The sequence below is a fragment of the Zosterops lateralis genome, assembly GCF_965231275.1.
Source record: "Zosterops lateralis genome assembly, chromosome: 20".
NCBI lineage: Eukaryota > Metazoa > Chordata > Aves > Passeriformes > Zosteropidae > Zosterops > Zosterops lateralis.
In genome coordinates this window covers 6076908-6092994 of record NC_139780.1, presented here as the reverse complement: position 1 = coordinate 6092994, position 16087 = coordinate 6076908, and the positions used below count along the sequence as shown (strand labels likewise).

At 35.9% G+C, this 16087-nt stretch overlaps 1 protein-coding gene across 5 annotated transcripts in view; it reads right to left on the bottom strand.

Moving 5' to 3' along the window:
- Window positions 1–43: 43 nt before the first annotated feature.
- Window positions 44–16087, bottom strand: part of GARNL3 (GTPase activating Rap/RanGAP domain like 3) — a 28161-nt gene continuing 12117 nt past the window's right edge. For 4 of the 5 annotated variants that reach the window (XM_083875608.1, XM_083875609.1, XM_083875611.1 and 1 more), the window contains 17 exons: window positions 15129–15174; window positions 13753–13859; window positions 12823–12944; window positions 12057–12161; window positions 10697–10771; window positions 9677–9788; window positions 8832–8930; window positions 7819–7935; window positions 6957–7126; window positions 6487–6645; window positions 4484–4550; window positions 3750–3857; window positions 3215–3333; window positions 2856–2991; window positions 1586–1795; window positions 1185–1296; window positions 44–472 (listed from right to left, as the gene is read on the bottom strand). In XM_083875608.1, the coding sequence (XP_083731734.1) occupies window positions 316–472; window positions 1185–1296; window positions 1586–1795; window positions 2856–2991; window positions 3215–3333; window positions 3750–3857; window positions 4484–4550; window positions 6487–6645; window positions 6957–7126; window positions 7819–7935; window positions 8832–8930; window positions 9677–9788; window positions 10697–10771; window positions 12057–12161; window positions 12823–12944; window positions 13753–13859; window positions 15129–15174 (2021 nt within the window). In that variant the 3' untranslated portion in view covers window positions 44–315. Of the gene's footprint in view, window positions 473–1184; window positions 1297–1511; window positions 1796–2855; window positions 2992–3214; window positions 3334–3749; window positions 3858–4483; window positions 4551–6486; window positions 6646–6956; window positions 7127–7818; window positions 7936–8831; window positions 8931–9676; window positions 9789–10696; window positions 10772–12056; window positions 12162–12822; window positions 12945–13752; window positions 13860–15128; window positions 15175–16087 lie in introns of all 5 variants that reach the window. The other variant, XR_014591443.1, reaches the window with a different exon arrangement.

Below are 16087 nucleotides of genomic sequence, written 5' to 3'. Positions count from 1 at the left end.
TAGGTGAGTCAAATTACAAGAAGCGTAGAACCAGTAATACTTTTTTACTTCAGTTTCAGCCTAAATCTCTCATTGATTACCTACTGTTAGAATGCCACAAAAAGTAACGCTTCATTAACTGAGAAAACATACCTATGTCAAAGATATAAGCATCACCAAACCAGGCTGTGCTAACCAGAACATGGGTTCTACAAGGATTTATCACCACACTTCCACCCACATTTTACCACCAGAAGCAGTGTTTGTGACATTGCCATAGAGCTTACAGAGTTGTAAGAAAGTGTGAAGTAAGGAAGAAAGGTTTTAGAAGTGTCTTCATTTTAAGTCAATGATGTCTTCATCATATAAAGAAATCAGCTGAAATGGATAGCTAGATGTTGAGCTCTCCTCCCTGTTTGCTGAAGTATCAGGATCTGAACTAGTGGAAAGATGACGTCCCTCAGAACAGCCTTCAAACGAGCTTGAGATTATCCTGCAAAGAGGAAGACAAAGTTACTAAAAAAAAAATACACAGGTCAGGGCATGAAGGAACAATGGCTACTTCTAGATTCAATCAAGTTATCCTAAAGACAGACACAGTCCATTACAACTGAGTTTCCTCCTGTAAAACAATCAAAAGGTAGTAATAACAAAGCCCCTCAGCCAAATGATTTCCACATAGGGAAATATATCAAACATAGTTTTACACTGCAAGAGATCTTTTGTTTTGTCACTCCATTCTCCTGTATCTTGCCAGTATTCTGTATTCTGCCAGTACTCTATGCAAACGTAGGTTATGGAAACAGTGAAAACAAGAGAATGGCACTGGGGTCAGTGCCAAATAGATGAATGCTGGGGGTTTTTTTCACAAAATTTATTCTGAAAATAGCAACACAAGAGCATATAAAGAAAACAACAAGAGTGTCTGCAAAGCGCAGATGCAGTAGTCCAAATATTTATAACAGGTTCACCTGCAGCAAGTCCACACAAAATGCCATTTAGTCTTGCCTCGCTCATTAGCATGTCTAGCAAAAAGTGTAATTGTTCCAGTGCTTACAGGATTCAGATACTCTAACAAACACATCAGCATGAAATGCACATGGATATAGGTCTCAGTTAGCCTCACACCAATTGAGATAAGTACGAGCAGTCAATTCTGAAAATATTTACAGTCTAACTTAGGCTCTTTTCTAAAATATATTTACCTGTCACTACTAGATGATCTTACAGCTCCCTTCCTGGGGTCTGACTGTCTTCGAGAAACTTTTTTTAGCTTCTGTGCACTTTCTGTCTTGGGTATAGGCTCATCCAAGAGGCCTCAATAAAAGAATAAAACAGAAAACAAAGCATGCATGAAAATGTTAAGGTACCTGTTGCTGATTTCCATTATTAATCATTTCTACCTGGCTTGGAATATGGCCATCTTATACATGATCAGACAATGGCTATACTATTTGTAAATAATGCTTCCTCACTGTTTCTTTTTTTTATTTTAGTAATTTATGAATACTAGCTTCATGTTACAAACCTACCTGTGATGGTGCAAAGATCAGAAAATATATGTTTGACAACTGATATGTAACACTGAGGAATGAGGAGAGTTTACCCAGCAATTCTTTACGTGTTCTGCTTGCAATTTCTTTAATTTCCATACGAGATAAAGATAGTGAGTGCGTAACGGGAAGAGAGGCAATGCCACTTGATGATGTAGTACTGATGACCTTGGGAGCCAAAGGTGACTTCAGAGGTCGTTCAATGCTTCGCCCAACCAGACTGCTGAGAGGTATTTTGTATAGGTTTTTGCATGGAACTTCACCTGAAACACAGAAAGAAAGAAGAACATAATACTTGCACAATACAATCAGTTCTTAATAATTCCAAATGAAAAGTTATAAAGACAAGCTATAGTTGTTGAGCTGGGCACTTTTTAACTGAAATGATAAAGATCTTTCTTGCTCTAGAGATCTTTCAATACAAATAAGCTAGGGGAAGGAAGAAATACAAGCAATCTGACTTAGAGAGAAAAAGAAGATTGACTCTTGGCAACATGATGAATCAGGAGTGGAACCAGAAAGTAAATTTATATGACTTGTGGCTGATACTCTGACTATTATACTCCAGTCTGGGTGGTATTTCCCATGTGTTTTAATATACTGCAAACATACTGAAGCCTGGATCCCAAGTTGTTTAAATTATGACTCCTCCCCTTAGGTAACACAAAATACCACGTTCTCCTAATTCCTAGAAGAAAAACAAACCAAAATCCCAAACTCACCATCAAATAGTACTGCCTTCAAGAAATTTGTGATTACCTTCTCCTTTCTGCTAACAGTAAAGCAGCAGATTTAAGGAAAAGGTGTACACACATCTTGCATTATCTAGCTGATGTTCCTTTCTTTCTCCTTTATTGTCACACTACAGATTGACTGTTAATAGATCATGTTACACTAAATTGTCTGCATGAAGTTTTTCAAGGTTTCTTGTTTTGCAAAAGGGTTTCAGCCAATCAGTGGTCATTCAGCTCCTCTTAAATGAAAGGAATAGTGTATGTGAAATGTCAAGCTTTCTTACAAAAGAAAAATTTTATGCCCCTTTTTGCATTATTACTTGTGGTCACACTGCCAAAGATTCATCAAGCTACTGAGGCTTAATTCCTCCCTTCCTACAGAAATTATTTCTTCAGAAAAATGCTACCATGTATTCAGTAAAGATACTACATTGCAGAAGCTCAACCAAGTGTTTTATATGTATGAAAAATAGCAAATCTCTTATACTCCACACTTTCAGGTAGGAACTCATGTTTTTTTTAACATCTTTTCTGAAGATCAGCCACACCAAGATGTGATAGCTGTTGGAATGATTAGAGATCATATTACCTTCTAGAGAAGGAAGAGGAAATTCTGGCTTTTCGTAAGCCGTCGGTGTTTGAGGAGAACTCTTTGAACTCATTTCCTTAGAGCTGCTGTCAGATGATCCACTTACTGCAGCAGTAGCTTTAAAATATATATCCGACTGAAATGACAAAAACCCATCGTTAGACAGTGCGACTTTCTCAACCATCTTCTGATTCTCTTTGTCTTTGATATAAACTAGGAGGACATAGATGAACAATTATTGCAGATAAAGTAGCACATATTTCGGTTTTGTTTGTTACATTTTTAGCAGAAGCAACTTTTTATGTTAATTAGATCCCAACATACCACAGAAATAGTCAAACATTATTTTTTTGTCTCACCCTTGATGCTACAAGTTGAAGCTCAGGCACAACTGCTGTGTGGACTAAGTTCCCATTCACCACTAATCGGATCTCAATGGAATCAGTAGTGAAGGCAAGAACATAAGGAAAAGCACAGACTGCAAGAAAATAGAAGTTATTTGGCAAGGAAAAATGGTTAAAGCAAAAGTTTCTTGGATGCTCCATGAAAACTGTTCTTGACCTCTTCTGTCAAGTTCCTTTCCTATGAAAAGTGCTGTCTAACATACTGATACTGTACACCAAGTTACATTGAGCCTGAAGAAAATTTCACTCTCCATGCCTGTCAGAATGTAGAGTGAATGGAAAATGAGAAATGCAAAAAAGGGGAAGAAAGCAAAGGATGAACCTGCTACTAAGGTTCCACTTTTCAAAATTATCATATTCCGAAACTTAAATCAAGTGGCATCATGAATGTAACATGCTTATTTCCAGAATACTGTCATTCCACAAAGAGCCACGTGCAGGTGAAAATGGTAATGAAAAAACCATCTACTAAAAATAGATATTTTCTTACCAACAGCATAAGGAACTTGATTCCAGCTGAAGTGGAAATCATAAGCTGATGGCTGGACCAGTGGAGAACCTCCACTGAAAGGATATACCTTTCTGTATTGACAAATATCTGTAGCAAAATAGAAAAAAGAAGCATCCATCACTTTACACTGTAATCAACCACCATCCATTTTACAGGGAGATTTTGCAGAAGGGTGGACATTATGCGCACAATCAAACATTTATGTAGAATAGCCAGACAGCTAAGCAAAATTTGCTTTCTCTGTCAACACACTGGAAAGATAAAAATAAAAGACCTACATTTTTTTAATAAGTTGTCATTTCACAAAGTAAGTATTACTGTTTCAGCAGTTATCAGGACCTTAACTTGTCTATAGATAGAGGAACAGAAGAATTCAGAAAGCAGTGTCTGCAGAATTGTACCTCTATGCCCTTCAAGTAGCCATATGTTCACATAATTTTTGTATCTTGAAGACTGTTATGCACATGGGTTATTAGAGACACCAAGATTTCATAAATTATATAACCTGCACATCTATAAAACTTTTAGTATGACTAAAATACCTGAATTTCTAATTTTGCCAATATGCATTTAAGTTCCAAAGAATGTATTTTGACAAACTTTCCATGAAACACTGACATTTATTTCAGGTACAGACCTAGACTGCAATGAAAGAAGATCTAAATATGCAGATTGAGCTACTAGGATTTCTGGCCTTCCCTAAACTTACTTACAGTTATAACACAACAATAGACCAGCTTCACCATCTTCATATACGTCAATAGCTGCAACAAAATTAACCTGTAATGAGAATGGAAAAGATTAACAAACAGGCAGAGGATACTGTGGTTATTACAAATGGGTTGTGACTAACAAGCAATACAATCAGTTGGGGAAGTGCACAACCATAGGTAAAAGAAAAAAAAAAAAAAAGAGAGAGAAATAAATAGATAAATACTTCTATTAAAATAGTCTCTTTTGTGATGTAATTTTCAGGATGTTCTCAAGATTAAAATTTGTTTCTTTTGGATTTGGTACTGAACATTCAAAACCACCCCACAGTGTAAAGCAATAAAAACATGTAACTTATTTAGCAATACAAATTTTGGGAAATAGGATGATTTCAGAAAGCTGTGAATCAACATGCTATGTTAAAGATAACAATTATTTTCAAAAAGTGATCTTCAAATGCACATCATGACAAGCAAAAAGATCAACTACTGGTTCAAAACCACTAATATTTACAGAGGTCAACAAGGATGTACCTAAGGATTACTGAACAGTCTGAATTTACAAATTGAGAGGCAATGCTGGTTAAACCACAGTATTTTTTACATAGATTAGGCTACATAATTTCTCTTAATTCAACTCTGGTTTTGTCCTTTACATTTAGATTAAAAACAAACCAAAACAGCCACAAAAAGTAGGGTATCTGTTCAGGAAATGAGACCTTATTAGTGAAATGCGTAAGGTTACATTAGGAAAATGCTTCCCAAACCATATATACTACTTGGACAGAGAGAGTGCTGAGACACTGATGCCATGAATAGCAGTTCTTTGACTTTCCTTGATTTAAGATTACTACGCAGGTCAAGAACTGTTAAGCAAACCTGAAAGTTTGCACATCCATACCAAAAGCATTTTGACCTGCTATGTGTTTTCTAGTGACTGAAACCCATTGCTGCTCTGTTGTCCAGAGAAATAACCAGGCAAGTCATTTCAACATCATAAAAATCACTAGCTCAGCTCAGATTAATTGTTTGCTTCATTTGTGTCCCTAAAGGAAATAAGGATTCTGGTGTACAAAACAAATGGGAGTGGTGGGTGGCGACGGTGATGTACTTCTCCATCCCCATTCTTTATTTCTAGTTCCTCCTCATGCAGATTAAGATTGATTCCCAGTGCTCAACTGGATCCATCATGCCAAGAGCACCTCTTCATCACCAGATCCAAATAAAAATATAGATGATTTAAGAAGGAAATAACCTATCAAGAACTATCAAATGAAAAAAAGTAGTCCCTAGTCCCTTATCTCATTAACAAAAACAACAACAACAACAGATGAACTGTGTAGTCTTCCTCTTTTTTATTTTTTTTTCTTTTCTTTTTTTTGTCTAAAGCTACATGCCCACATCCCTATTTAGAAACTATCTTTTCTGGAGCAGGAAATACTGCAACTTTTTCTGAAAACCAAGACATTTACTCAAATCCCAACCCTATGTCCTAGACAGACAGATTCAGTTATTAGCTGACTGTACAGCAGTTTCTTAAATAGAAGGAAAAGCTATATGTAAATATTTTAGCTACAAACAGGCAAGTCTGAATAAGATATTAGTGGTCAACCACTGAAGTTATTTTGATGCAATTTTTTAAACAATAAAACACTGATACCACAACAATAAAGCAAAAAGCAAACTACTGGCTAAGAAAGAAGAAAAATGAATTTTTGACAACAACAACATTCCAGATCCTGAAACACAGGCTTTTTCCCAACATCCTATCTTGTAACTACCTCTCTTGGGAGTTATCATCATATCCAAAAAGGACTATCCCAAAAAATATCCCAAAAGGAATAAATGTCTCAGAGTGCTCTAAAGCAGTAGTTATAGAAGTAAAAAATAACACACATGAGTATCTCCATACATTATTCTCCTAGGAGGTCAGCACAGCATGCACTGAGTCTGCAACAAATTATGTTCAGTGAGGGCCTGCAAAAGTTTTAATGATGAAAACTTACCCTGTTTGTTTCAACATGATGCAATCTATAGGACTCCCCTGTACTCTCATTGACTAAATCAAACTGATGCCGATATGCTACACAGATCATATTGTCACTGTCTCCAGTAGGTCCATCCACCAGTGTCATAACCACTGGAGGGTCAGAAAGGCATATTTCCTATAACATAAATAAAAGAATTACTCTCTTTTTCAAGTTCCTACTGTGGGTGCTGCAGGTACTCCACGATTTTAAAGGGATGTCTTCTAAGCACAGAAGCATAACGAAGAACAAGCAGAAACAATTCTTAAAAAATGCGAAAGTTTTATTTAACATGTATATGACTGAACTCCACCATATGGCTTCTGACTTTTATTTGTCTGTAGGTTCAGGAAAATGATAATGCATACTTCTGCCCTCCCTGCACCCCCCTCACACTAGCTGAGTGCTGCTCAGTGTGTTAAGATAATTCGTAACTAGATTACACATACCCGGATGTACTGGAACTCCTCTACTGGAGATTCAGATGATACCAGAGAGGTGCTGGTTGAAGTGTTGTGTGAGTTATATTTCTTTGTGACGAGAAGTAGTTTGCTCCGAATAGCCACAACAATCCTCAGTTCGCTTCCATGGTGAGTATTAATGGCATACAAATGGCAGCCTGAGGAAATAATGTTCTAGACTCTAAGTGGTTGGAGTAGGGTCTGACTTTTTTTGTTCTGTATTTGTATTAGTACAACAGGGCTCTGATGGATGACTTCGCAACACAGAATTAAAAACTCCTCAATAGGATTACATCAACTTCTAGGAAAAGACAAAAGCCTATGACTCTTTTGAAATCTACTTTTACCCTTAAACCTAAGTACATGGATTGTCACTATTCTGCAAGTTCCAGCTTTTCAAGGCAGCTTGCTTCTGAAGACCAGGAAACACTTATTTGTACAAAAATAACAAGCAACACCCAGACTAATCTAAGCACTACTATTTAATGGAGGATTTGCCATCATTCCTCCAACTTAAAGTGGGCTTTATTTCAGTCTGACATTCCCACAAAATTCTTCTCAATACTTCCCAACCCTGAAATCCTATTTTTCTCTAAAGCTTTTCATCATCAGCAACTGCCAAGTAACATGGGGTTTTTTACAACATTCAAAAATGTCATGCTGGACTGTACGAGTGTAGTTTTCAAATGTAAGCTTAACAAAGTTTGAATTGACTGTCCAGAGAAAAAACTAAAGGTGACCACCTACTAAAGGTGAACACCTACACCTGTCTAAAGAGAGGTAATAAGCTCCTGGCAACTACCAGCATCAAAGCATAGTGGATATTTTTAACACAGGATAACAATATCACCTTTTGTTCTCTCCAGTTTATTTTCTCTGCAGTCATATTTGCTTCTTATCATTTTTTTAGTCTCTATATCTTTTTGGACAGCACTGAGTCTGAAGACAAGGATACGAGAGTCTTTCCCTGACATATGGAGAGAACCAGGAAAAAAGAAGTTAAAAAAAGAATGTGGTAATTTGAAATTAACACTTCCGAGGAGAAGTAGCACCTAACAAACAGAGCAAAAGTAAACAAAGCATAGTATCTCTCTGGGGACAGAAGACTTGTGAACTCTCTAGGATTTACAGTTCTAGTAACCAACCCCTTCAGTACAGTAGCCGAGTTTCCCATTAGGTGGTGCTGCACCAAAGAATGATTTGAGAGCTTCCAAACAGTGAAGTGCACAATATTTTGCAAATATATATAATCTTGAAAAATAACAAAAATATAATAAACTACAGGGCAAGTCTAGAAGGGTTAACTTTAAGAGCTGAAACCATCCAGGTGAGCAAATGATAACTGGATCATTAACAGAGTTTGAATCCTTCAGGATACGGAAGGGTTTTCTCTAGAAATTTCATAAACTTCACAGATCTTCAGAAATATCACCCATTCTCCAGGTGTCTTGGGAGAACGGCAAATGGTTCTCGCACAGTCTGAGCTAGTTCTGTAAGATCTCAGGGTGAATTTCATCAGATGCAATCAAATTGGGCAACTCCCAGAGATACAGAAGGAATCACATTTTATCCAAAGATTGGATAAACAGAACTTCAGCAAAAACTGAGGAAACAGATATAACAGGGTAAAAAATAATAAACCAACCATATCTGCAATTCTTTCCTGAGTTATACATGAAGATCCTCATCTTGCTTTGTGTATGTTCCCTTTATGAAACTCAATCACAGACTACTGGGTAAAAACCTATCTCGCTTAAAAAAAATGCACATTTCATGTGCATTTAATCCTTCTAAACAAGACACAATTGTCATACACACATACCCACCAACAGGCAAGAATCCAAGAACAGGGACCTCTCCTACCTTTGTCAGTTCGGGCAATCAAAAGATCCAGAGCTTCCAACACATTCATCTGCTTTATTTGGAGAGTTTTATCAAATACTTGTACTGACGGTTGGCCATCTAAAAAAGAAACATATATGTATTCAAAATTCTCCTAAACCTTGCTAGATGCTGGTTTTGAACCATTTCTTTCTTCTAATTAAAGTCTTGGGTTTTTTCTTACAAAAATGAAGAAAAAAAACCCAAAAAGAACTGCAGAAAGCTCCTATGATGTGCCACAGCATCACAGTCAGTACTTTCTCACATGGGAGTTTTATCATTGTCATGAATTAGAGTAAGCAACTGAAAGCTAAAACTGACAGTTCTTTGGCAAGTTTGAGAATTATGACCAAGAACTAACTTCATTCCCTCAGGCCCGCTGGCCTTACGTAGCACACAGAGGATAATAAAGGGTCAGAGTAGCAGTATCATTGCTAAGGGAAGAAGTAGGATTTCACAGTCACATAAGCCCTTGGCTGCATGCTCACTATTATCAAAGGCTAAGAAAACCAGACAAGCCATTTAAGACATTTCTTGAACCTGGATGTGACCTCCTATGGCTTTTGAGATGGTCAAGAAAACAACATCTGAAATAAGAAAACATTCAGAAATCTGCATTAACACTAGCTCCCCAATATAGCTTGATTGTACTACAGAATGAATTTTTGCAACTACGTTACATAAACATAATAAATTTACTTGCATTAGTAACTACCCCTCTATATAAAGATCTCCTAACACCTGAACAGAGTTTATGAATGTACAATTTCAAGAAAAATGGTCAGATACATAAAAATTGACACAAAAACACTAGATCATTTACTAACCATCTATTAACAAGATGCCAGCATCTGTAGAAACCAGCAAGGACTGGCCCCAAGAATCTGCACAGACAACCTCATGAGGAAAATTACTGCAGAAAGACTGAGATTCCCAGGGCTATGAAGTAACATAAGGGATACATATTAAGTACACTAAAAAATACAGATCATACAGACACAGAATGTGATGGACAATGGCAATAACATGTAAATGTTTTTGGCAGGATACATTCCAAAGAGTATATTGTTGGAAATTTGAAATATCAAAATTGAATTGTCTTGTAGAGGACTTTTTGCATCAGTTCAGGTTTGGAGACTAGTAAGTGTAAGACACATTTCTGAAATGTTAGAATTAAAACACATGCAGCTGAAACTCAGTGCTCACGCAATAATTTTTTTTCATTTAAAAAACCCAAACCTATATACTTAAAAGACATGTACCACTATGCATACACAGTTTGCTTATATTTTATGATTCAGTTTGTGATGTTTAGTTCTAGCACATGGTAGAGCTAAAACCATCTTTCTGCCAAATTGTTCCTCCATCCTGTGTGCTCTGTACTTACCTCCCAGAGCCTGCCCCTCCTCTCCCAATTTATATATTAGTTGGAATCTCTGAAATTCTAGAAGTAATTCTGAAGCTTCTGTATATAAAACACATGCAGAAGAGTGCAGCTGGCATATTTCACTCCCCAATGACTTAAAACAAAATCCAGTATTACAGGAAATAAAAACACAACTGAATCTTGTTTTAAACATGCTGAAATTAAAATAAAAGATGATTGCATAGGGAAGATGTCACTTTCATTGAATTTTCTCAGGTATAAAAATGCCCACACTCACTTTAACTTGAGAAGTGCTTCTACATCAGGCTCATCCTTTATTAATCTAATAGTGACTGCAGAATCACTTTAACACTGTACCTTTCATCTTTTCTGCTGTAGTATCTAATTACAGAAGTAAATAAATAGATACCATACTAGATAATGTTTAATGTTTCATAACTCCTCTGAGAGTTTCACTCACCTCCTTTTTGCAAAAGCTTGTGGTTGCCGAGTTAGCTGTGGTATCCCCTTTCACAGTGGTTTTCAGTTTCAATGCCTAATACAAACAGATGTTTTATTTAAACTGAGTTTTTGTCAGTAATACCCAAACTAATGACTATATAAAAAGGACACTTTAGGACTAGAAAGTAATCTCAGTTTGGAATCCCTATGCCATTTTAAGTAATGAAAAAAGAAGCGGAATTCTGTATCCTCAACAACATCCGCATAAACCCCCAGATGGTTACTAGGTATCTTCTCAGCCAAAATATATGTTGGCTGTTTCCTTTTTAGGGTTTTTAGTTGCTTGCTTTCTAAATGGCAACTCAGAAAAGAAGAGCCAATCACAGTAACAGAAAGAACCTCCACCTCAAACTACAGATCCTAACCATTTACAGTTTACTTTATAATCTAGGCAGATAGAGGATCCTCTTGTCAGTTATACAAACTGACCTTTTATTTACAAAACTTCCTAACAAACACTAAGGCAAACTATATATACATATGTCAGTCTATATATATTGCCAGGCATCCCAAGGAGAGATGGTCACTGGACCACAAATACTTCCGTTAGAAGTAACTAGAAGCAAGGTGAGTTTGTTAATTCCTGCTGAGTTAAATCAGCTCAGAAAGGAAGTATTCTTAAGATAAGCTGCAGATCCATGAGATCAATCTGGATGAAGAAGAAACCAGTGAGAAAGGACAGGGGAACTGATGAGTACAGGCACTGTTGGCTTTTTTTTTTTGCTGCCATGAACTGTCAGATCAAAGCAGAGTAATCTAAATCATCGGGAGGTTGCACTTCTCACAGAATCGAAAAGTTAATAAGTACATAGAAGACTGTAGTCAGTATTCAGTCTGTTCAAAGATGTATGGCAAACTGATTTTACAGAAAGACTGTCAAAATTCCTTCCTGACTAAAGAAGTCTAAGAATTTTCTAAGAAATTCAATCTTAAAAAAACATATGGAGGAAATCCATGAAAGATTATGTTTTTCCAAAGCACAGAAAAAGACACAGCACTCTTCTGCTTGGAGAAAGCATCTGTTGCATGAAACAGAGAAAGACCTTTCAGATTTGATCCTAAGGTACGATTTTTACAACCTTCATTTAACTTATGAACAACATAAATATTTGTACACGTATACCTCAAGTGTTAAGAGATAAATATTTCTATTCATAATTTATTTTAAAGTAACTTAAAATAATGAAGTACTACAAAACTATTTTTGATCACAGAAAACTGCATTAAATCTCAACATAACTGCAAGCTCATCAAAGTCTAACAAAAGGAGTGACACAGTCTTTGCAAGCATGGCTGCATACCTTTTAAACTGATCCTACCTGACCAAGTCGAACAAACTCTGCTTGTCGAGCTTCCTCTCTTTTCCGTGTTGATTTTGGGGACTCTGGTAACACATCACTGAAGGATCTTCTATTAAGCATGTTCTAAAACAGAAAATGTTTCTTTCTAACTGCATACCTTCTCAGAGAAGAGAAACTACAACTCTTTCAATCCTTGAGTGCTTTACTTACAGCTTGCCATAGTTTACCACTGTCATGTTCTGTACAATCAAACCACATGAATATGTGAGATGAATATATGAAAGAGAAAAGTTTAAGCAGATCTAGACAGATAGAAGAAATAAACATTGGTGGAAAAAATAGCACCTTGTTAGTTTTAGAAGTACTGAACTTATTTTTAGTTAGTTAAGAGTCTTCATCACCTAAAATAAAGTTACCTCATACCTACCCAGGGGTAAGAATCATCCAAATTGACACACAATGGAACAAATGCAGATTTTATGGTGATGAGACAAATGCCTGTATCTGCAGTATCTAAATTCCCTATTCGTTTGCCACAGGCAAGCTTACACAAAGTATCACACTGTTATTCTTCTCCTCACACCTGGCGAAGAGTCCTGTCCAGAAAGGACTGTCTGCCAGCTTTCATAGAACTGTAAAGTAAGTTATACGATCATCAGTATTTAGCTTAGTCATATCCAATTCAGTGCTCATTAGAATTACAGTCCTTCAAGGTAACAGAACATTCAAGCTACTAGTTAGAATAGGACAGCATACATGAGGGATGCAGAAACTTCTGGCTTACATTTCCCTTGTGTAGGTCAGGCATCATATCTTGGTATAAAGAGCGAATCAGCATGTCTAGAGTGCGCTGACGTTTCTGAGAAAATGTTGGTGTTTCCAAGGTGGCCTTTTCACCATTTATTACTAAAAGATTAAGGAAAAAAAAAACATATTACGTACATGGACTTCAACAATCTCCACTGAGTCTAGTTTGCCTCTGTACCAAAATACCTGCTCTGCCCTTAATAATTTAGAATTGTCTCCTTTTTGTCTTTTTTTGAGTAACTCTCCCTTAAGTTAAAGGAGAAAAATTAGTAATAGAATAATTCCACAAGGCATCAGAATAAACACCTAACTAGTAAAAAACCTAAAGACAAACAGCAGGTGAATTTAAGCACTAAACAACTTAAATAGGCAAAAAGAGCTACCAAATTCCTGTCAGGTCTAATTGTAATCAACATGATCAATTCTCAAAGATTTCTTTCTTGCGGATTTAGAAGGGCAAATACGGGTCAATGAAAGCTGGAACTGAATGATTACAGAATTAAAAAGTGCTGCATAGGTGTCCTTCAGCACCTTTAAGAATATATTCAGAAAAGCTGCTGTTTTCAGAGCCACTAAATTAACACCTTCTCTTACTAAAAAATGAACGGCATCATAAGTTCTTTCAGATCTCCCAAGCCCTTTACAAAAATGCAAAGCTAAATATGGCTGCACATTCTGCAAATGCGAAAGCCAACCTCCGTCTAGTAGCCTGAGAAATTTTTTTCTTAATCTGACTGTAACAGTTTGATGGAACTGACATCCCATCTATGCTACAGATTTGAAAAAAATAATTTGATACATATCAGCAGAATACATAAGAAAATGTGTATACATTTTAAACATCATGGATTTTAATTTGTTAGCATAATTATTAAAAGTGTTTCTAGCAAAAGAAAAACTGACTTACATTTCACCAACACAAAATCCCTGAATTCCTGGTGATTTGTAAACACAGGTGGGGATGGAAGGGGGGGCCCAAAGAGAGGAACACTTTCTTCTGAAAATATTTTCAGCCTATTGAAAGTACAAATTTTTACCTACATTGAAAGTTACATTCAAATCCTATCTTTTTTATAGACACTACTCTGAACCAAAGAAAAAAAAAGGCAACTGTTATATGGGTATGTCTTAACATTAGAATTTCAAAGGGTCTAACAAAAAAAGAATCAATTGGAATTACTCAACAGAGCAAAATTATGCTTCTTTTACACAAACTAACACTGGGACACAGAATCAGAACAGAACTTTGCAGTTCATGCAGCAATAGTACTAGTGGCACTAGCAAGATATAGTCACGTTCAAAAAAGCTGCGAAAAGAACAGGTCTTCACCTATAAAATATGTTTTCTTTACAGATTTCCACTTCACCTATGCATTCACGACATGCATGAAATATTTGATTCTTTCAACAACATGACATATGAATCTGTAGTTTGGGTACAGCAAATTCATTTTCACTTAGGAAGATGGAGTCAGAATAACTGCCATGACAGCTGGACCTGCTGAGCTCTTTTGACTATAAGGATTCCAGCATAGCAATAATGAATGGCAGATACAAAACCCATGCCTATTTGTTCATCACGGCATAGTTTCTTTAAGATAAGTAATCATTCTTGGCTATTTCCAGTGTAGTTTGCTTAAGAAAGTCTTCCAAGTGGCATGTGCAGATGACACAGGTCACAGCAAGTTAAGTGGCAAAATAAGAGATTCAACCTTGCCATTTTAGAAATTAGTCAGAATTTGTTTTCTCGAAAAACCAGCAGTGACTGACTGATATTGAGTCTAATAGATAACAATACTTTCATACAGTCTTTTTTCCTGAAAACTTAGAAATTGCATACAGTATGAAACACAGTACTACATTTGCATGAATATCGATCATCCTAGTATTTCTTTCACATATTTGAGATGCAGTTTCATAGATGCCCCACATCTATTATTACATTCAGGTAAAAAAAGCAATCATTTTTAACTACAAAAGATGTGAAATGCTCTTTGACTAGATCAGAATGAATTATGACAGGGAAAGCCGTAACAAAACTGACTAAAAAACAGACTTATTGAGTGGCGTAAAATATAAAGGCATTCTAAGCAGAAATTCAGTGTCAGACCTTGCACCGGCATTGCATTTGAAACAAGGAAAAGCTAAAGTTCATTTGGCTTCCAGGCATACAGTTGGACCTGTCTCTATGCCAGAAAATGTTCCCATTGCCAAAATGTATTCCCATTTTCTCTAAACCATCAGTAATTTATTGTGACATTATTTGTTACAATCAGCACCTACCTGTAACTATCATTTTGCTTATTATATCTCACTAAAGCAAAAATATCTGACATGCAGTTAAGGAAGTTAATGCAGTTCTTATAAAGCTCACATGTATTTTAATAAACTTTTCTTTTTCCTGCAGTACCTTGCAGATTTAATAAGGGTAAAATATATTATTCAAGACAATGTAAATATATAAGCAATTTTAGACTATATAGATTTTACTGTTTATAAAGAAGGCCCTATACAAAAATTTTATCATTTGATCAACAGTTTTAAAAATCAAGCTACTACGACAGACACAGCAGAAGACATACTATAAAAGTTTATTTGTATTTCATATATTTAGTTGATAAAGCAGTACTGATACTGAACTTTGTTTATACCTAAGCTTCCACTGAAGAAAAGATTCCAACGAAATAATTTAGCTAACAGAATCATAAGAAAATTGAGAGAATGATTAAAAGTGCAAGTTATACTAAGGCTGATGCTCTATTGAAGAGTTACACTGACGTGGCAAACAACTCTTCTTAGTATTTAGGTTCCTCTGATATGTAAAGATTTTTATGATTTTTTTAATCTTTATTCATTTTTCATTCACCCCTAGCAAATGGATTCTAAGAACATTTAGTCTGCCTGAAAACTAGGTGTAGAATTTTTAAGCTTTGTGATAATTTTTTAAAACTCAGCAATGGAGTATAGATAGAATTAGTTTTCTTTTTTTCATCCATTTTTCCTCATTCCATTTCATCTAGTCTAACAGATGCCAGGTTGATGTCTACAGATTACTACTGTTGTGACCCCATGATAATTCCAAGGGATTGGCCACTGGTTTTTGGAATCATAGAGTCTTCAAAATGTTTTCAACCAGAAGCCTGAAAAACACAGGTTGTTAAAAAACTGAAGAATATATGGTTAATGGTCAGAAAAATTTGACAAATACTGATCGAAAATACATAAATACTTAAAATAAACAG